The sequence below is a fragment of the Vombatus ursinus genome, unplaced genomic scaffold (genome assembly GCF_900497805.2).
Source record: "Vombatus ursinus unplaced genomic scaffold, bare-nosed wombat genome assembly UNPS02014817.1, whole genome shotgun sequence".
Taxonomy (NCBI): domain Eukaryota; kingdom Metazoa; phylum Chordata; class Mammalia; order Diprotodontia; family Vombatidae; genus Vombatus; species Vombatus ursinus.
In genome coordinates this window covers 10,443,137-10,465,076 of record NW_020954595.1, presented here as the reverse complement: position 1 = coordinate 10,465,076, position 21,940 = coordinate 10,443,137, and the positions used below count along the sequence as shown (strand labels likewise).

Genomic DNA, 21,940 nt, shown 5'->3' with positions numbered 1-21,940 from the left:
CATTACATATGATTCCATTTCATATGCTCTTTTATCTGGCAAAATTAACCTTTCCTGATGATATCTGGTTTTTTTTTACAAGAAAAACAAGTGAAGAGTATCCTCACCCCTTCCCCCCAGTTCCTCATATTCTCCTTCCAAATTACCATATATCTATTTTGTATCTATTCTCTAGACACATATAAAGTATGTTATAGAATGTTATTTTGTATTTACATGTGCACAAAGGGCTTCACCCTATGGAATGTAAGCCTTTTTAGGATAACTTTTCTTTTTCATATTTTTGTATGGCTTATTATTTTTTGTATCCCCAGTGCCTAGCACTCTGTCTGGTATGTAGTAGGGACTTAATAAATACTTTGATCACTTCCTTAATTGAAGCCAAAGCAGTGTCACAAAAACCCAGAAAGGAGAGAATATTTAGGTGGAAAGGGGTGGTCCACAGTGTTTAGTGCTCCAAAGAGGTCAAGAAGAGTGAGACCAGAGAAATGACGCCCACCACATTCTGCAATTGAGATCGCTGGTTACTCTGCAGATGCTTTCAGTTGAGTGGTGGGGCTGGAAGCCAGATGTGAAGAGGCTGGATTGTGAGGGAGGGCCAGGAAGTAGAGGCAGTGAATGTCAAAAGTGTTTTTTGATAGTGTAACTGTGGAAGGAAGCAGGGATATGGGAGGGTCAAGGGAGGGTTGCCTGGGCTCGCTAAAATCCGTAGTCACCAAAAACCCGTTCCCTGTTTTTCTGCATCTCCAGTAGACTGTGATAGTCCCTCCCAATGTAGCAAAACCTCAATTCCTAAACCCTTTAAAATAACAATGTCTGGTTCTTGTTTGCCCTTATCTGATGCCCTGGACCACCAGTCTTGCTTCTAGCCCAGCCCTCACAACTGTCATCTAGGGGAGGAGTCAGCCATCCCCACCAAATGCCAATGCTCTGCTACTCATTGGGCAGGCCAGCCTAGCTGAGCAATGGGGCACCCCAAGAGAGGGACAGGAGGTTGTATGAGTGGGGCAGTTCAGACCACCAGCACCCCATGCACCCCAACTCTCTTCAGACCCCAATGGAGACAGCCCAGGACGCTGAGCCCAAGAGCCTTGGAAAGAACCAGGCTTCCAGCCCAGTGCCCTCGGCCATCTTCCTAGGAAGCTGCTGCAGCAAGATGCAGCCTGGGCCCTGCAGCCATAGCCCAAGATGGCAACCAGGAAAAAGAATACCGTATGTGCAGAGAAGAGTAGTTGATAATAAACTGATTGCTGACAAGAAGTGTAATAGTCCTATTAACTAAATGTAAAGAGTAAGAAAACCTGAAAAAAAAGCAATGTTTCAACATGAATGTGATTTCATGACACATAAAAATCTTAAGTAATAAGAGTAATTAATTGAAATTTCCCCTTTTTAATATGGTTTATTTGCAAAATAGTTTAATCACTAATTATACACTTACTTGTAAAACGAACCACTAAAAACCTATCTGCGGCCGAAGGAGTTTAGCCCTTCCTGCCAAGTTGTGGGGAAAGGGCCACACGGCATCTGCAGTTCAGCAACCAACCAGCAGATGGCAGCGTTTGGCAGAGAACCAGCGCATGGCGTAACAATCTCTATCAACCCCTCGTAGCCCGGTAGAGACAACAGCTCTCAGGCAGCAGAGAAAGGAGACAGAGCAGTGACCCGCTCAATTCTGCAGGAGCCCAGCAAGCAGCAGCCCTAGAAACTGAGTGTTGGTTTTCACTGCTTGTACAATGAATCCTTTAGGAATTAATCAAGGCCAGTATAATCACAAAGGGAAAGATGATGGAATCAAACTTGAAGTCAGTGAATTTGCTATCGATTACTTGCAAAAGTATAAAACATAATATTAAAGGGATGGATGGCAAGCATTTAGAAAGAGAAACCATAATCAGCAAGAGTGAGAATGGCCATTCAAGTATGAGAAGTTACTTCTTTCGGACTCACCTCATTTCCTTTTTAGGGAAGGATAAGGACACTGGCATCTCAGGGGGATTCTGTGGACTTAGTTATGCTTGGCCTTCAGCAAAACGCTTGGTCAAGTCTCTCGTGCTATCCTTGAGGACAGAATGGAGAGATGTGGGCTAGAGGATAGTCCAGATGGATGGGCTCAGAACTGCTCGAGTTACTAGACCCAAAGAGTAGTCAGGAATGGTTGGATATAACTTGTCTCTAGTGAAGTGCCCCAGGAATCTGTCTGACCCCGTGCAGCTTAACGTTGTTTATCAGCAACTTGGATGAAAGCATAAATGTCAAACTTCTTAAATTGCAAGAAGACCCAGAGCTATGAGGGAGTGCTACTGTTCTGTGAAAGTGTTAAGATCCAAAAATATGTGGGCAGGTTAGAATGTTAGTCCACAACTAATACGGTAAATTTAACAAGATCGATGTAAAGTCCTGTATTTGGATCCAAAAAGTCAACTTAAAAGTACAGGATCAAGAAGATGTAGCCAGATAAAAAGAGTTGATTTGGAAAAGCTCTGATGGCTCTAGTGGACCCCAGGCTCTATGTTGGGTTGAATGGTGAAATATGAGAACCACAAAAGTGACTCAGTCTTGGGATGCATTAGGAGAGGTGCAATATTGATAACCTCTTCCCTTGGCCATGGCTGGACCCCATCTGAAGTACAGGGACCAATCCTGGGTGACATGAGGTGGGCAAGCTGGAAAGCATGCCAAAGAACAGCCCAGGATGTTGAAGAGCCTCATGCAATATGGAAGTTCAGTTAAGGAACTGGGGGTGTTGAACCTGGGAAACGGAGGATGTGCAGGACACCATATTAGATATCTTCTAGGTCTCGGAAGGATGTCACATTATAAAGAAGGCATAAGACTTGGTCTGCTTGGCCCTCTCTTTTTTATTTCCTATTAATCCTGTCTCTAACTCACTTTGTGTCTCCACCATTAGATTATAAGTTCCTTGAAGGCAGGGACTGTCTTTTGCCTCTTTTTGTATCCCCGGCACTTAATAAATGTATATCAAATGAATAGATTGAAACTAGGAGCAGAAGTGGGAAGTGGCAAGGAGAGAGGCTTATATTTGAAGTACAGAAAATCTTTATAACAATTAGGGCTACATACAAATGGAATGAGATCCCCATCCCTGCAGGTCTTCAAGCAAAGACCAGAAGACCACCAGTTGTGAATGTTAGAGATATGGGGATTCTCGTCTGCATTCAGCTGCTACAGACGGTGTCTTAGCTTACTTCCAGCTCTGAAAGTCTGTGAATCTTAGGGTTTAAGTAGATATCAGCTGGAGTGTCTCAAGCATCTGAAACCCACTCAAGTGGGGTTTGGGAAAGGAGAATGGAGTAACCGTGTGCCTGAACTTGTCCCTCCTGAGGCACCATCGTTTAAGTTTGATTTTGGGGCAGCTAGGCGGTGCAGTGGATAGAGCACCAGCCCTGGGTTCAGGAGGGCCTGAGTTCAAATCCAGCCTCAGACACATAACACTTACTAGCTGTGTGACCCTAGGCAAGTCACTTAACCCCATTGCCTAACCCCCCCCCCAAAAAAGTTTGATTTTAATTAGGATTCTTTCCATTTTTGACTCTGAGGTGATTTCTGGGATAAATGAATAAAAATGCTGCATTTGGAATCAGAGGAGCTGAGTTCAATTCAGGGGGCTCTTTGAGCTTTCATTCTATGAGCCTAACCCTGTAAGCTCCCCCTGGACTCATCCTTTGTGTGGACATCACTGTATGGACACTTCAGAGGAGTTGGCACAAAGCAGTATTTATGGTGCTATGATCCTGTAGATTCTCAGAAAATATCTGTTAGGTGAATGGATGTGGTGCCTCTCAGCTGCAGTGCAGCAGAGGCCCACCTGTGTGGACACCGGCAGGGCCAGTTAGCAATTCCAAAAGAAATTCCAAAAAAAATGGATGCTTCCTATGGCCTTTGGGTGTGAACAAACGAACTTCACCAAGGAGAAACTGTGGAATGGGTGGCATTGCTCCTCTGGTTTCCTCTATAGGGAGAGCGTCGAGATTGATAGGTTTCACTTCCTGCAGTGTGGCTGCTCGTGGCCTGTCGTCGGCTATGATTTCACTCAGGCAGCAGAACTGGGCAGGAGCTGGCATGCAAGCCGGACTGCCTTTGGGAAATTGCCAAGTTCTTTCAATGGTCTCAAACTTCTTTCAAAACTCTTCTTCTGGTATTGTTCTATAGTTGTGAGTCATGGGTCACTACTGGGTCAGAAGAACCGAGATTGATCACCAGAAGGGCCATGAGGGCGAGTAGTGGGTGTGTGCATTTGTAACACGTTACAGATGAGCAGTGATGGAGGGGAAATCCTGCAAAGGATGTCTGCAGATGTCTGAGTCAAAAAGAAGAGGGCCCAGTCCTGGGGCCAGAAGAAGGAGGAATAACCGATAAACAGCCCATGAGCTCTGTTAGTATTCTTGTGACATCAAGGGGATAGGAGGAAGGCCCAAAGCATGTTGGGTAACATAGAAAGAAATAGAAATGAGACAGACTGGGTGGGCTGCATCTGAATCGTGGGTGAGAACACTGGCCCTGATGAGATCCCCAGACCATTGGAATGTTTAGAGTAGAAGAGTATGCACTTAGTAAGTTAGAACTTGTATTCTGGTTATCTGTCTTTCCTGCTAACCTGGGAAGGTCTAGGGGCAAAGGGCCATGTTGCTTTTTACCTTTGCATTCATAGTGGACAGTGAGGCCCAAAGTAGGTGCTGGATAACTATTGTGTTGTGTCAAATTGGATGCATGGCCCTTGATCTTGATATCTTCCTCTTCTAATGGGCTCAGCACTCCAGTTTTTAAAATATTCCCAGCCCAGTTGTTAAAAAGCCTTTTCTGCTTTAGGTTGGTAGAGGAGAAGTATTCTTCGTGGAAAGCAGGTGCCATCATTTCTGGAGCCAGTGTGCACCATCTCATCTCCTCATAATGACCAGAAATAGATGGCTGTCTTTTCTTGGCTGGTGCATTCCAGTTTCCAACCTGCAGAAAGCCTATAATTTGGGGCTATTTGCAGAACCGAGATGAGCAATCCACCGTGTGACAGCTCATTTTGCTGGCTCTAGCCAAGACCCACTCCTTCATAAAGACCCATCCTGCAAGTGCCCACTCAGGGGAGTGACTGTTCCAGAATCCTGGCATCCCAGTTTTGCAAGAGAAAGATGTGGTAGACAGCACCCAGGAGGGATCTGAGGATTTCTGCTCTAGACAGAGAACAGCTACTCTCTCAAAAGGTCCAGCTAAGAACTTGAGTCAGGAAAAAGTCGAGAGTTAGAAAAGGAGGGACTTCCTCAGGGAAGAAAAATGAATTCTGAAGTTGGAGCTTTGTCAGATCTCAGGAGTGATACTGGGGACAAAGGAACAAAGCCTCATGGAAAACCTTGGCTTGGTATGACATCAGGAACAGCAAACCAGGGGAGAGGCATGTTGGAGACAAAGCCAGAAGTGACTTGGGATGAGCCAGGAGCTGAAAAGAAACCTTCACCTCATCCTCCTTGTGCTGAAGGAGAAGGACCGTTTGGGGAGGTCCCCTCAGCTGCTGGTGCCTTCCCCTCCCTTCCCATACCTTCCTATCATACCATCTTCCCTCCACTCTTATCTATCTTGTAGGAACCCAGTTGTTTGCATGTGGTCTCCCCTGCTAGAATGTGAACTCAACCATGTTGTTTTTTCTTTCTTTTCAGGGTATCCAGTGATTAGCACAGTGCCTAGCACATAGTAGTCAGTCAATAACCATTTATTAAGCACCTACAATGTGTCAGGAATTATGCTAAACCAAGGAATAAAAAAAAAGGCAAAAGACAGCCCATGCCTTTGAAGAGCTCACAGTCTAAAGGGGCAGACAACATGCACACAATTAGGCACACAGGATAACTGGGGAGTAATCAACAGACAAAGGCATTAGAATTAAAAAGAATTGGCAAAGGTTTCCTGTAGTTGGTGAAATTTTATCTGGGACTTGAGGGAAAACAGGGAAGTCAGGAGATGGAGAAGAGAAAAGAGCATCCCAGGCATGAGGACTGACAGCCAGAGAAAACACCTACAGCTGAGAGATGGAGGGTCTTGTAGGCACTCAATAAATGATTGTTGAAGTTGAGTATGACCTTGGACAAGTCACTTAACTTCCTTGTACACTGAATCAACAGTTTCATAGGAAATTGGGAGGAAAAAGAACTTTGAAAGACTTGAGAATTCTGATGAATGTGATGATAAATGCCATGATTCCGAAGGATCAAAGATGAAGCATGCCAGTCACCTTCTGAGAGACGGGGATGCCTTCAGAATGCTGACTGAGATGTGTATTGTTGGACGGGGTCAACAAGGAAATTTGTCTGATTCATTATGCTTGTTTGTTAAGAAGACTTTCTTTTTCTTTTCTTTTTTGTGCTCCATTGTGGGAAGAGGTGAGTAGAAGATGAAATAAATGTTTGTCGCCAAGAAAAAAGGAAGTAATGTGTTGAATTTGTTATTTAATTTTTAAAAAGCAAGTTGTACACAATAAAGATTCATTCTTTCACATACATGCCTCTTTATTTTCCACTTTATATATAGAAATACTTTCTTTTTGTGTTTGTTAAATCAGAATAACTAAATAAAAATGTTTAAATATAAAAAAAAAATTGCTGATTGACAGCAAAGGATTGTGGTGCTGAAGTAGACAAGTGAAGACTTTGCTCTTTCTTCCTGTGTTTTGAAGCCGTGCAGAATCATAGCCCACAAAACCCAAATACCCCAGGCTTACTTCTCTACCTACTTAATTACTCATTTTCATATGTGCTCCAGCAGCAGCTGAGTTTATTTCTGGTTCATCTGTCTTGATGATTTTTACTTATTATTTCTCTCATTTCTTAACATCTTCACTCAGCATTGGACCCCTCTAAGACTGTTGGGGAAATGCCAGCTTGTCCAAGGAGAAGATGACTCTTCACTGTAGCTGACCCGCAGAAGCTCCTTGCCCTCACTCCTTGAGTGACCTCAGAATGGAGGTGACCTGAATCTCTTGCATTAAGTAAGTCTTGAGGGAAGACTACTGAGAAGCATGTGGGGCAAAGAGTTCTGGATGTGTCTGGGGTGGGCAGATTCCGGGCTGAGGCGAAGTCAATCAGTAAATAAGCTCTGATTAAGTGCCTACTATGTGCTCTGTGCTGAGCACAGGAGAAACAAAGGCCAAAACAGTCCCTCCCCTCAAGGAGCACTCACATTCTTTTTGGGGAAATGATATGCAAATGATCCTATATATACAAGGTATATATATACCCTCTCACTGGGAGGAGTGTCAGCGGGATGACACCAGTAGTGCGGAACTGAGGGACCTCCTGCAAAAGGTAGGATTTGAGAGATTCCTGGAGGAAGCCAAGGAGTTTGGGACACAATCTGTCTGAAAAAGGGAGAATTGTTTAGAAAAAACCCTTCCATTGGAGGGTGAAGAGTGGGAGGTGAGACTGGTGAAGGGAAGTAGTCCATCCAGAAACGTTTGTTAAAAGCCTTCTCTGTGAAAGAACTGATTGAGTCTGAATGCGGATTGAAGCATACTATTTTCCGCTTTATTTTTTCATGTTTTTTATCTGTGTTTTCTTCCACAATACGACTAATATGGAAATATGTTTTGCATGATTGCACATATATAATATACATTAAATTGTATATCCTCCTATCTGGGGAGGGGAGAGGGAAAGAATTTGAAACTCAAAATTTAAAAAAAGAAGAATGTTAAAAATTGTTTTTACATGTAACTGGGAAAAAATAAGGAATTATTCACAAAAGAAGCCTTCTGTGTGCCAAGCATTGGGCTAAGTGCAGGCGATTAGGAAAGAAGACAAAAGACAGATTCTGCCCTCAAGGAGTTCATGGTCTACTGGGGGAGACCGTGTCCAGACAAGCTACATATGAGAGAAATAGGACATTGTTAAGAGAGGGAAGGCACTAGAATTAAGAGGGCTTGAGAAAGGCTTCCTGACGAAGACGAGATTTTCCCTGGGACTGAAAGGAAGCCAGGAGGGTATGAGTAGGCAGAGATGAGGAGGAAGTGCATTCCAGGAATGAACGCGGCTGAAAAGGATAGTCAGAAATAAATGCCTAGAGCAGAGAGACAGAGAGTGTTGTTTGTGTGATGTCACGGAGGCCAATGTCACTGGATGGCGAGGACTGGAAGGGTAGTGGGGAAGTTATGAAGAGCCTTGAATGCCAGATCGTGTTGGTGATAGGAAGTTTGTAGAGTTTATTGAGGAAAATTGGTAAAAGCTAGGTGGTAGTGGAGAAAGGAAAAAGGACCCCCCCACACACACTTTCTACCTCCTGAGAGGTCTGGCTCAACTCTGTTTGATCCTATGTCCTGAAGGCCAAATTTATTATTTAAAAATAGATAGTTCTTTTAATAGCGTTGAATTGTAATGAAGCAATTTGACCATCTCATGGAATTTGTGATAATGACATTTTGCTGATGGTCGTTTCCTCTCCCTTGTGAAAATCATAGCAATTTTAGAGATGGAAGGGAATCACTTAATCTAAGTGCCTTATTTTATAGCTGAGGGAAGGTAGGCCCAGTGAAGTCTAGAGACTTGTCTAAGGCACACAGGGAGTGACAGTTTTGGGGTGGGGAAGAGGATACTTTCCTGGGCATTGAGGGAATTGCTTAACGGATCTTAGTGAGTTTTGGTACCACTCTGTAGAATTTGTTTTAAGGAAAAAGAAGAATTCAATCCTGTAAAATTTTCAGAGGTAGATATCACTTAGATCACTTTCCCCCTGAAGAGTGATAGGTGTATTGTATGAGTGTAATGAAGGAAGGTAGCTGGTTTGAAAGTGATCACAGAGTGAAGAAAATAAATTGGTATTGGTTTGCATTTTAAATTTATCTGAAACCCAAATAGCTGCTCTTATTAACCCCTTCTTGATCATGAAAAGAAAAAAGCTTGTTTAAATCAAAGAGCAATTTTAAAATGAGTAAAATTTAATTAACCACCGGAAAGAGGGAGGTGACCAGGAACTCGGAATGTCTTTTGGGAAGGCTGAAGTAGAACTTTCAAAGCTTTATATAATAGAATTAATTATTTAGGTAAATTAGAAGCAAAGTCATAAAAGAAAATTAGAAAGAAACCACTCATTTGTACACTCGTAGGAACCCCACAAGGTGACAGTATTGCAATTCTTTGGGGTTGTATAAAATTTTGTGCTAAATTACAAAGGAGAAATACAATGAGTGAAGATGAGTTATTTAGATAGTTTGGGATATGAGTAGGAAATATAGTACTCTGCCCCCAAAGAGCATTCCAGGAACACATTCCCCAGTCTTTAGACCCTCCTGAGCTTGTAAGGCAAGGGATGGAAATTTGGTGCCACTTGAAATTTCTCCCTATCTTTTCCCCGGGGATGAAACTGAAAAAGCTCAAAGTAAGAGAAAATGAGACTAGGTTATGAACACAAAAAGGGACTGATTTAGCTCTTTGGGTGGTTTTTGAAAGAAAGTCAGTAAAAAAAAGTTTATGGAAAGGTGAAAGTGCTACTGTTGATCTTTGAAAATGAGCTAATTGTTAACCCTAGACTCTGAATTTTAAAGTGCAGGTGCCTAATAGCCCTGGGGAAAATTGGGATTTTGATTTTGTAGTGGTAAATCCAGCTTTGATTTGGCTGAGATTTGTCCTGTAACTAAATTATGATGTGGTGAAATGTGTTCTCCTATTACTTGTGGTATTAAAGGCAAAAAAAAAAAAATGCCAAAAAAATTCAGGGAAATCTGAGTTCCATTCTGGTCTCAGAAATTTATTATCTGCGTGATCTTAAGTTATCTTATCTCTCCTTACCTCAGTTTTCTGATCTACAAAGAGGAAGATAATAACGGTACCCACCTCTCAGGGTTGTCGTGAGCATCAGAATGATCTAACGATTGGGAAGTGTTTGACATAGTGCCTGGCATGTGGCGAGCATCATACAAACGTTGACTCGTGCTATTAGCATTTCTATAATTGGATGTAATTGGTCCATACGTGATAACTCTGTGCCAGGTTTCAGATGTGATTCATATAAAATGCCAAAGATGAGAAAATGAATGATATTTTTTTAGATAAGATAATTTGGAAATGCTTTTTGCTGAATTGATACCATCTGACTGGTAATAAGTTTTATTTCATGTTTTAAATACATGGCATTGTATATGTTATAATTGTGTTTTTTTTCTTGTATTATGAAATGCTGTAGGAAATCATTGTATCAGAAATGCTGTTAGAAAAATAACTTCTCTTTTAATCTGGAAGCTGTTAGATTATGAATTGAACTGTTAAAAAATGTGATAAAAATAGATATTTGAAAATGTAAATATTTAATGAGGTATATTTTGTTTTGAAATATAGTAATTTACTGTTTGGGGGAAAAGCTGCACAGATCCTTTAAAATATTCTTATCTGTGAGGTCCTTTGAGACTTTGTATTCAGGCAGGGTCATAAGATCTTTTCAGCCCTACTGACCACATCACATGCTGCAAAACTGAAAATACTGAAGTCTGAGAACCTGAAATCAAGAAAATAGGATCCCCTCTTCCACTCCTTGTCAAAGGGGGAGAGGGAATTTACAAGTTTATTATAATAAAAAGTAAGCTTTCCTTTGAAAGTTTTTGGAGCTCACTTATAAAAATTATGAAAATGAATAGGGTAGTTCAAAGTTGTAACTTCAATATATTAATGTGAGTCAACGGTCAGGTATTTAGTATATGTCTGAAACCTTAGCATGTGGTTTCATTCAAAAATAAGGGACAAATGTAACATAACTGTTAGGGAAACATGAGAAAATGAGTAATATTCAAGCCCTAAGTTATGGTTAGTAAAACACTGCTAGTTAAGGTCAAAAACTCTTGGGACTATATTATTGTTTTGAATTTTGATTACAGTGATGGTTGTATGAATTGGAGCCAACGGTAGAAAATGGCATGTGCTGCATTCTGAAAACTTCTAGAGGTGGATGTATGTCCCTGGGAAAAGTTGATAGAATGACCTTAGCATAGTCTAAGGTAGGTTCCTCTTGACTCAGCTTCCCCATTGTGCTTTTCCTTTCTGAACAGGACATTTCCCCAGCTGGTTAATCCTGAACCTGGCCTTTAATACCCTGTAAACAATATGGAACTTTACTACATGGATTGACTCATATATGACTTGTGTTTGGAATCAAACAGAGCCAAGGGAGCTAATATACCCTGTAATAGTATATGTCAAATCAGCTGTGCCCTTGAGAGGACAAGTCTTGACATTGTTATAACTATATCTCTCCTTTTTCTTTTCATAGCAAATTTCTATAATCAAGGCAGGTGAGTGATAGAATTTTTCTAAGTACAACACTGAATCTATTCATTGATAGATTGATATTGGAACATCTCTGAGTTGCTATAATAGGATGCAAATATGAAACAATTTAGAATTTTAATCTGTATTTGTGGTCAAATTGTAATATAGGATGATATCCTCCTAAGGGGGGAATTAGACAAAGTAATAAGGCAAAGATGTAAGTTTTCTAATTAAATGGAATGATGAATTTTGAGAAAGCAACAGGATTAGACTGTTTTCTTTAAGAACTATATACATATGTATATGATTTACATCCAAATGTATCTAGTATGGAAATTCAGGCTTTGCTTAGGTTTTAGTAATGAGTTCTCAAAATTGGATTAAGAATTTTACATATAAAATTGCTTTAATAATTGCAAAGAGAGTGAAATTATTTTCCTATTTTAATGTATCTTATAATTTTGAAAGATAGAAAGGTTCATTTTACAAGTTAGAATTTTTTTTAAGATTCTTATATCAGGTATAAAGTTTAGGTAAAGATAAAAACAAGTGGTATATCTTTTGAAAAGCACCAGTATGAGTTTGGATTGATTTCCCTTTTTAAGGGAAATGACAACCAGCAATTTCAGTTCTAATGGTATAATTAAAACAAATAAAATGTATTTACAAAAAAAAAATTCTCTGACATTTCAGGTTTAAAAAGCCAAATTTAAGACATTATACTAAATGGTATTAAGTCTTGTTACTGGTAGATTTTAGGAGAATTTTCTATTAATCTCTACAAGTAAATTTTCTACTAATCTCTACAAGAGCTACCCTGAGAATGAGACCTATTCCATAATGTCCAAGAGAAGATGTTTCCAGGGACCAGATGACTATATGAGGCATCCTGGACTCAAAAAATAGAAAAAGTCTGTATAATTTACATAGTATAAAAATACAGACTATCCCCCAACAGTGAGGGTGATCCAAAAAAGGTGCTAGGACCAAAAAAATTAGGGGTGTGGGGGGGGTTGACTTAGAAATGCAGTTAGAACTTCCACTCTGATGTCCAAAGACAGGTCTATGCTCACACCTACAAATAAGCTTCATCTTTGGATGAATCTCCATTGTCTGTATTATCCATGCTTTTGGTCCCCTCAAATATTTTAGAAAATCGAGAGCTGCCTTCAATGAGATTTGTCCTAGGATTACTCCATTCAAAACTTTTACACTTTTTTTTTTTCAAAATTAGATATTTAAGATTTTTTACAATTTCTTTTGGTATTCCCTTAGGAGAAAACATGGATTTGTACAATATGACCATCCAGCGCAATGTCTCCAACGAAACCGTGGAAAACCCAGCCCATTGTGATGACCACTGCAGGAGGGTGCTGGCCACACTCTATAGCATAGTCTTGTTAGGAGGGACAGCCAGCACCATCATGATGTCCCATGTCTTGTTGCAGAGGAATTCCCAGTCCATCATCACCGTCATCATCGCCAACATCATCGTGCTGCATTCCATCCTCCTGCTCAGTCTTCCATTCCGCCTCAGTTACTACTTTCTGTTGGAGTGGAAGTTTGGCTGGTTCATCTGCCGGGTCATCAGCAGCACGGTACATTTCCATATGTACTTCACTTTTGTTTTCTATGTGGCCATCATTGTCATACGCTTACTCATTTACTTTAAAAGGTTCCCCCTGCAGGAATTACAGAAGTGCCATGTGATAGCCTTGAGTGTTGCCATCTGGTTGGTGGGGATGCTCATTTTCTCCCTGATTTTTCTGTTCCAATATGGCACCCATATGGACTCCTCCCAGCATCACTGTTTTCAGTTCTACCAAGAACTCAACCATACGCCAGTGATTGTCATCAATTACTGCATGATTGGCATTATCATGGTGACAGTCTTGATCCTCTCCCTGATTCAGCTGGTTGTCATCACCCAACTCACCAAAACGCTCTGGCCTGAAATGTTGACACACCAAGAGTTTCGAGCTCATATCAATAGTTTCTTTTTCTTGGTGGTAATTATTGTTTGTTTCCTACCACATCACACCTTTCGGGTTTTCTTCATTCAAAATTATTTCCAGAACAAAAAACCTGAGTTAATTCTCTGTGGTGAAATTTGCAAGGCTTTAACGACCGTCTGCTGCCTGGACATGTTGTGCTTCATAAGCGGACTGGCCCATTGAATGCTTGTTTTGATCTACCAGCAATGTCATTTTGAGAGAAGTTCCAGATTTAAAGATGCTGTGTCAACATGAACCTTCACCCTTCCTCTTCTAGAAGGAAGTTAGCAGCAGTCACCTACCTGTCCCTCTCCTCATCTTTCCATCTTCATGAAGCAGCCTAAGGTGATTTACATAACTTTGCCCAGATGCCTTGAAGGATGATGGAAGACAGACAAGCGAATGAAAAGAGTGTGAGAATTTTTTCCCCCAAAATATACTGTGGGTGGAGGTATGCTGCCTCATGGACAGTACATCCCTTGAGCATTGGGAGGTGGAAGGGACAGCTGGTGCAGACTCACCTTAGGTCAGTGACAATTAGGAAATTAAAGGAAATAGTCCAAAGTTTCTTTGATAATGGCTAACATTTATATAGTGCTTTAAGATTTGTAAAGTGCTTTAAGATGTATTGAATTTTATACTCGTAATACCATTGGAGATATTCCAAATATCAAAGTTGCCAGGTTATGCCTGGGTGGGGCAAATAAGCCAGATAAATGAAGGGTCAAAGGTCTCCAAATTGCTCCCAGGTGATCTGAAGGCTCTACTGACAACAATAGTTGCAAAAAATGTTATTTGAACTATCTACAATGCATGATCACCCAAAGTCTTTTCCATTTTTCCTCTCACCGTCAGACAGAAGATCAGTTAGTGAGTCAATAAATACTTATTAAGCACTTGATACATGCCAGGGACTGTGCTAAACAAGGGAGGTACAAAGAAGGGTAAACACAGTGCCCAACCTCAAGACAAAGAAAGACGGCCACACAGAAATGGTTCCCTAATGACAAGATTTGGAGTGGGGGAGGTCATTCCAGCCACCATTAAGGGACCGAAAGAGAGGAACAACGACCCCTTATGATAATCACATCCTACTCAGTTTTGACCTTGTTTCATTCAGAAGACTCAGATGGACTGATGGTCTCCTAGATGGGGAAGTTCTCTTCAGCAGCGCAGATCACAGCCCATCCAGTGTGACTTTCATCTAGGCCCTCCCAAAAGTTCACCACAAGGAGTCCATCCAATGTGCAGGACACCTTCCTCACTTCCTTATGACATTGGGAGTATAACAGTGAAGTCCTTGATCTGTCATCCAACTTGAGTTCCTGCCACAGAACCAATCCGTCAGTGGGGAACTTAGAAGATAAAACTATTTAATAATGGATTCTGGGGGACCTTTTCTCAATCCTCATCTTTTGACACCATTCATCACCTCTCTTCCTCCTCTTCTCTCTAGGTTTTCAGAACACCTCTTTCTCTTCTCCCTCTGTGACCACTCCTTCTCTGTCTCCTTTGCTGGATCCCCCTTCAGATCATGCCCTCTGACCATAGCTGTCGTTCGGGGCTCTGTCCTGGGTCATCTTCTCTACTCTCTCTTCCTCCTTCGCTTAGTGAGCTCATCACCTGCCATGGATTGAATGACCAGCTCTATGCTGAGGATTCTCAGATCCCATCCAGTGCTAACCTCTCCCTGACCTCCATTCAGCTACCTATTACACATCTCAAACTGGATGTCCCATGAACACTTGAAATTCAACATGTCCGCAACTGAACTCATCATCTTTCCATCCCAACCCAGATGTCATACACTACTCCACTCTCTTCACACCCAATCATCACCAAGTCCTGTCATCTCTACCTTTAGTAACATCTCTGCCACAGACCCTTTCCTCTCCTTGGACTTGCCACCCTCCGGGGCAGGGTCTCATCATCTCATTCCTGGGTGGGACTGCCGGCCACAAGGCTCTCCCCTCTCCCATCCATCCTCCACTTAGCTGTCAAACTGATCTTTCTGAAGCACAGGTCTGAGATGCCACACCCCCTCACTTCTATTCAGTGAACGCCAGTGGCTCCCTCTCACCTCCAGGATCAAATGTCAGACCCTCTGTTTGGCTTTCAAAGCCCTCCATAACCCACCCCCACCTTTCCAGTTTTCTTACCCATCTCTCCCCTCTGATGTGCTCTGTGATCCAGCGACACTGCCCTGCTTGCTATTCCTCACACAACACCTCTCCACTCCTTGCATTTTCCCAGGCTGTTCCCATGCCTGGAATTCTCTCCCTCCTTATCCCCATCTCCCGACTGCCTGCAAATTCCAGCTAAAATCCCATTCTAAGAAGAAAACTTCCCAATCCTTCTTTTTGCTAGTAGTGCCTTACTTCTGATTACCTCCAAATTCATTATTTCTATCTTGTTTGAACATAGTGGTTTCCATGATGTCTCTCCCATTAGAATATAAGCTCATGGAGGGCAGGGACTGTCTTTTGCCTTTCTTTGTATCCCAGCACTTAGCACAGTGCCTGGCACATAGCAGGCATTTAATAAACGCATGTTAACTTCACCTGACTTTTTGGGTCTTTCTTCCCTAGAGTAACCTTGTTTCTTATCCTGTGACTCATAGTAGCACTGACTATGGTGAGAGCTCTCTCTCCTTGAGGTTTGACTTTATCACCAACGGTAATTCTAGTGTTTGGCTTCCTCATTTCGCAGCAGATTTTCCCGTCAGGTGGTAAGTGCTATGAAGCTATAAGCTTCGTCCTTTGAGCTCCCAGGGCACCCATGGAAGAGCCAAAGATTCCTCTGCTCTTAAGCCTGCTCTGTCATGGGGGAGAGAGGAGAAACCAGTACTTCTGCCTTACTACAGTGATTCCCACCAGAAGATAGAAAAAGACTCCCATCATTTCAGCCGCATTTGTAATATCCTAAGCTGTGTGTCTTACTGAGGGTAACTAGGCAGTTTAGTGGATACAGCGCCAGGCCTGGAGTCAGGAAGACTCACCCTCCTGAGTTCAAATCTGCCCTCAGACACTTGCTAGCTGTGTGACCCTGGACAAGTCACTTCACCCTGTTTGCCTCAGTTTCCTCATCTGTAAAATGAGCTGGAGAAGGAAATGGCAAACCACTGCAGTATCTCTGCCAAGAAAACCCCAAATGAGGTCACAGAGTCAGACAGGATTAAAAATGACCGAACAACAACACAAATGTCTTACTTGCATTTCAAGACAGAAATTGAATGTGAAGCCAACAACTACTTTGTTTCTCATTGGAATGAAACTGCTTAACCAGTTTTAAAATCCCTTCTAACAAGCATGCAAAGCAAACCAGAGTAGCACAACCCGGCTCCCCTAGCTGAATTTTGTGTTGGCTTTGGCTGTGGGCTGGGCTTGCCCGGATGGCTTCTGTGGTCCCTTCCAGCTTCAAGCGATTCTGGTGTCCTTTCCCTTTCTTGGGCCCAAGATTGGGTTTGGAAATGCTTTTGCAGTAGATGGTGAGGCTTTAACAACCCTCTCCCCTGCTCAGCCCCCTTATCCCCGTAGCCTCAGCCCCAAGTTCTGCTAATCCTGCTTGTCTTGGAGAGCTGGGATAGGCAGGTGAGTCCCTAATTTCTGGGTCAACTGGGGGTTTGGCTATCTGTTCAAGAGGCTTCTGTCGGTCATAGGAAACCACAGGCAGGCTTCCTGTCTGCATGAGAAACACAGAATAACATCCTCACACTATGCTCCTGGGTGCCCCAGCTGTGCCCTAGAGACACTTGCTGCTGTGACTTCCCAGAATCTCTGGAGGGATCTGGGGCCCACCGTGGTGGGAGGCCACTTTCTCTAGGGCTCTTGTCTGCTACCCTGTTCCTGCCCCCAAGCTCGGTGTCCTGGGCCCTCAGGAGGAAGGTCTTCCAGTTACCCCCTAATCCAGTCCCTGCTGCCAGGGTCTCAGAAATGGTGCCTGACTTCGACTTTCCTCCTCCTATGACTGTACAGGTAGTTTTACAAAGTTCCAGAAAGGAAAAAGAAAGGAATCGCCATGCACTGGGGAGAAGGGAAGAGGGGCAGTGAGTCAGACTCAGATTGGTTTCTTTGAACCCTTAATTAGACACAAGTGACTGGGAAGGGGGAGCATCGTTAGAAGGTGTGGAGGAGTCCAGGGACAGAAAAACCATCTGATAATCCGGTCGGGGGAGGTGCCTGGCCTGGTGGGGCACTCAGCCACATCTAAGCCATAGGACCGAGACAAGGGAACCTGAGGCATTCTCTCCACGTTGCCCCAGATCTGGCTCCTTTGCAGATGAAGGGTCTCAGATCTCGGGCCAAACCTTAAGGAATGAAGACACGAAGCTGCCACCTAGGACTATAGTGAAGTGAGGGGCAGTAGGTAACGTAAGGAACTCTGGCCTGGGACCTGGGGCTGCCACCTGCACCCCCACATGGATACTACAGGATGAGCTGTGCCAGGTCCGAGGTCATCTGTGGACATATGGATGCTCAAAGCCGCAGAGCATGAGCTCCCCGGGGTTTTTTCTTATTTCCAGCAGAGGACATGGTGAAGGGAACGGGATGGAGCAATTCTCAGAGATGACCACCTCCAGTTCGCAGTTATTTTGCATATGTGAGCTTTCCAGGAAGTTCATCAGAATGCCCTGCCTCTCACACTATGCAGCCAGCCCTGCCCAAGCTATCAGCTGGCTGAATGCAGGCGGTCAGGCTTCCTCAGGGACAAGGAAGGTCACCCTATACAAGGTTCCCCCAGTGGCCGCCCAGATTTGAAGAAAGCCCACCTCATGCAGGCTGCTCTGGAGGGGTCCTAGCCATGCCCATCCCCATGGGCCTGAATAAGACCCAGAAAAGTGCGCATCAGCCTCTTTGTGAGGTACTGCTATGAGCACCTCCACACCAGGATCTGTACTCTCCATTGGCCTGTACGCTCCTTGAAGGCAGACTGTCTTTTTTTCATATCTATGTCACCGGAGCCTAGCCCAGCCAGGCACAGAGGAGGCATTTAATAAGTGCTCGTTGTCCGACTCTCTTGTTCCATACCTTTGCTTAAATAAATCTTAGCATTGAGAGCAAAAATTTCATGTCTTCCTCATTTTTTCAGTATTCAGGAAGAGCCCACCACAGGCATTGTTCATCCAAAGCAAATTTCTCTATTAGCCATAGACTATTTCCCCCAGGTACACAGGGCCCCCTCCTCCACAAATCCAAACACAATTGATGGGGAAATCCAAACCACAAGGAGGACCCTACCTAGACCCCCATGAAGGTACCCCCACCCCACCCCCCACCCAGGGCTTTGCCAGGATCCTGCTCCTTACCTCCCTTGCCCAGCCCTAGGCCGGGGTGCAGGTGGGACCCAGGCCCATAGCCCTGCTGTGGTTTCAGGGGGAAGGCACCAAGAACCATCCTCCCCAACAGCCAGTGCCGAAGATGATGCCAACGCTGCCCCCACCGCTGCCACTGCCAACCTGTGCTTGCTAGATTCTCAGCAATGCCTCATCTCTTCCTCATCTTGCCCCCCCCCCCCCCCCTTTCCCTGCACTGGAACAAGAGGAAAAGTTTTGAATTCTTTATTGACGTTCAACTTCAAGAGAACCATGGATACACGATTTGATAATGGAATGGTGAGGGGGAGGAAAGACGATGATGCCTTGTCTGCCCCTCTCCCTTTCCCTGAGTCTGCTCCGTTCAATTTTCTTTAATTCACTTCAAGGATAGCCTTGTAAAATTCACTGATGAGCTGGACTTATTTTAAAGGGCAAATATACAGTAGCTATCACTAAATAGAGCCGTTTATTAGGAAAATGACTCCTCGGCCCCAGAGCTCTGGGGAGCACGGGTAGAGACGGCGCTCCTCGTCACGATGCCTTCCACAATGCTTCAGTTTCAATGAATCAAGGCCAGCGTGAATCACCCAAGAAGAGGGACTGAGATGTTCCTATTTTAGGTCAATGAGGCTGAAGGGAATTGCTGGTCAGATTCTAAGAAGTATTGCTAAAGAGATAGCTAGTGAGCACTCGGAAAGGGAAGGACCAAAAGCCAGAGGATCAGGGAACATCGGAGGTGGCATTTGAACCCAGACCCTCTGTTGCCCACACCAGCTTTGTGTCCATTCCACTGGATCGCACCACCTCCCCTAGGAAGACCTCCCTCCCGCTGCTCGCAGGCTGATGTCTCTAAACCCTATTCAGAGAATTGCTCGTCATTGCCTCCCCTCCCCACGCCGACAGCGCCGTCTACCAGGGCGCTTAATAAATGCAGGCTGAATGAAGTACACGGCTTTCCTGGGCGCGGAGGGGCCGCCAGGCTGTTTCGGCCGAGGCTCCTCCCCCAGGACCTCATCGGACCAATGAACCCGCACGTTCAGCTCCCCTTCTTATTTCTGTACTGGGGACAGAAAGGCCAAAGGAGTGACAGTCCAGGAGCCCACGAGGTTCTGTGCTTGCAAGGCCTACATCCTAGAGATTAAAGGGGAATGTTAAGGGAGGGAGGGAGGGAGGGAAGAAAGGAAGGAGGGGAGGGAAGGGAGGGAGGGGAGGGAAGGGAGGGAGGGAGGGATGGAGGGATGGAAGGAAGGAAGGAAGGAGGGAGGGAAAGAGGAAGTCCAGTCAGTCACAGCATTTATTAAATGCTGACTATGTGCCAGACGCTGTGCCAAGCACTAGGGATGCAAAGAAAGACAGTGTCTGCCCTCAGGGAGCTCCCATTCTCGGAATGGTCCAGCGAGTGCCCAGAGCGCACCAAGGAACTTGAGAGGGCCAGCCACTTGGAACTTCTGCTCTTCATGGTCTGCAGCCCCTTCCGCATTGCACCCAGGATTTGGTGGGACCCAGAGCAGTTCCTCAAGTCCCTTTTTCTTCCTGAGAAGAGGAAGGGCATCCTAGTTTCTCCAAAGTCCCTTTAGTTCCTTGTAACAAAGATTGAAAATCAGGGTCCCCACAAAAATCTCTTGGAGTAAATAAAATCACAAGAAGGTGTTAAAAATAATCCGACAATTTGAGGATGAAATATGAAAACTCTGCCCCCTTCCCCTTTGTTTCTAAAGCTCATGATTCCCACCCCCACCCCCTTTAAAGTTGGGTTTCCAAACCTTTGGACCCAATAATTCAAGGAAAAAAATTGCCATTTTCAGGCAAAAAAAAAAAAATAGGCTGTCCTCCTTCGTTGGCATGAAGCAGCCTCTGAGCAGTTAAATAAATTCTAACTTTCTGTGTAAATGTTAATTTATTACAATGCAAACAACACATTAATTTTGTTTTTCCTCTTACAAAGCATTCAGGGATGTAAGTTTTCCTCTAAGAATTCCTTTGGCTGGATCTCCTAAATTGTAATGTGCTCTATTTATATTGTCATTGTGTTTGCTACAATCTCTTGGTGTTCCTGTATTTTTTTTTCTGTAACTGCTCTGATTCAACAAGTCATTTTTCAGAGCCTCTGCATAGGTTTGCTCTCTTGACCAGGCCTTCCATGTTTGTTGCTACTTTAGCTGAATAATCCATGGAATCCATGAAATGTTGGCCTTTCTGAGTTTATAATGGATTTGGGGCTAGTCCCTGAGCTGTGCTGAGGGACCTTTGTTAGAGCACTTCCTCTGCAGGGTAGAGAAGCTAACAAACATGGGATTTGCCTAGAGAATCATTCTATCCCCAAAAACAGCACGAGAAAACTGCCAGGAAACCTGCTATTCTGGCCCTGATTCAAACAAGCCAGAAAAAATGGCTGTTGAAGAAAAAATCATGAGGCAACAAGAGATGATTCCATCAAAGTTTGTGATGTACAAGGAGAGAGAAGTCTGCAGTGGCTGTGGCAGATTTGGGGAGAGCTGGTTTAGAACGTCATAGAGGAAGGCGTGGTTCTATCCCATCACCTGACGTTCTGTAAGGGAAGTAGGCTCTAGAGGGACAGAAAACCATCCAGAATTCAATTCTGAAGACGTAAATAGACACAACTTTGTGGAGGGGGAAGGAGGGAGTTTGCTAAAGAGACCAATGTGACCACACAGGGATCTCTCTGGCCCGCTTAGATTTTAAAAAGCTGTGTAGCATGTGGCCTTAAGTCAGTATTGATAGTGGGATAGCAGTGCCAGAGGCACACGAGCTCAGAAAGAGTTGTGGACGACAAAAATGTGGTTGTTTTGTTTTGTTTTGTGGTTGACTATAAAGAGACAGTGCATCATAGGGCACAGTGAGCTGGGCTAGAAGACAGGAAGCCCTGTGTTCAGGTCCTGTTTATTCTGATGCAGTGGCTGGGTAACTCAGAGAGTTATTTAGCATCTTGGTGCCCCAAGAAACTCTCTAGGACTTTGAGTTACAGAGAGGATGCTGACCTTCCAGGTAAAAAGAATTTCCTCACTTAAGAATTCTGCATTAATTAAATCTCAGGTCCATCCCCATCCCCTGTGAGAGGACAAAGAAGAATAAAAGAGGGCTAAGACCAGGTCTTGGAGGAGGTGGAATGAGAATAACAGAGGAGACAGCTGAACTTCTCATCTATAATTTTGTCTTTTTTTCCTCCTCCAAAGAGAGTGACCTTGGACTGGGATTGTGATGGGGAAAAGTGAAGAACAAGTCATTGAAAAGCCAGCATTTTCTGCCCAGAGTTCAAACCCCAGGGCCTGGGTGAAAACTGGCCCTTTTCATACCAAGAAAGTGGCAGCTGTGATTGCTGAATTCTGTGGAATTGCAGAGGAGGGCAGACCAGGTCGGAA

At 43.7% G+C, this 21,940-nt stretch overlaps 1 protein-coding gene across 6 annotated transcripts; it reads left to right on the top strand.

Moving 5' to 3' along the window:
- The first annotated feature begins 6,757 nt into the window (after window positions 1–6,757).
- Window positions 6,758–15,729, top strand: LOC114023284 (probable G-protein coupled receptor 141). 6 transcript variants are annotated; one of them, XM_027835877.1, is made up of 4 exons: window positions 6,758–6,991; window positions 10,862–10,981; window positions 11,254–11,275; window positions 12,528–15,729. In XM_027835877.1, exon 4 carries the CDS (start codon window positions 12,536–12,538, stop codon window positions 13,427–13,429), a length of 894 nt encoding a protein of 297 aa, XP_027691678.1. In that variant the 5' UTR covers window positions 6,758–6,991; window positions 10,862–10,981; window positions 11,254–11,275; window positions 12,528–12,535; the 3' UTR covers window positions 13,430–15,729. The 6 variants fall into 6 exon arrangements, with proteins under 6 accessions (XP_027691678.1, XP_027691681.1, XP_027691677.1 ...); XM_027835880.1 differs by lacking the exon at window positions 10,862–10,981; XM_027835876.1 differs by lacking the exon at window positions 11,254–11,275.
- The last annotated feature ends 6,211 nt before the right edge of the window (window positions 15,730–21,940 follow it).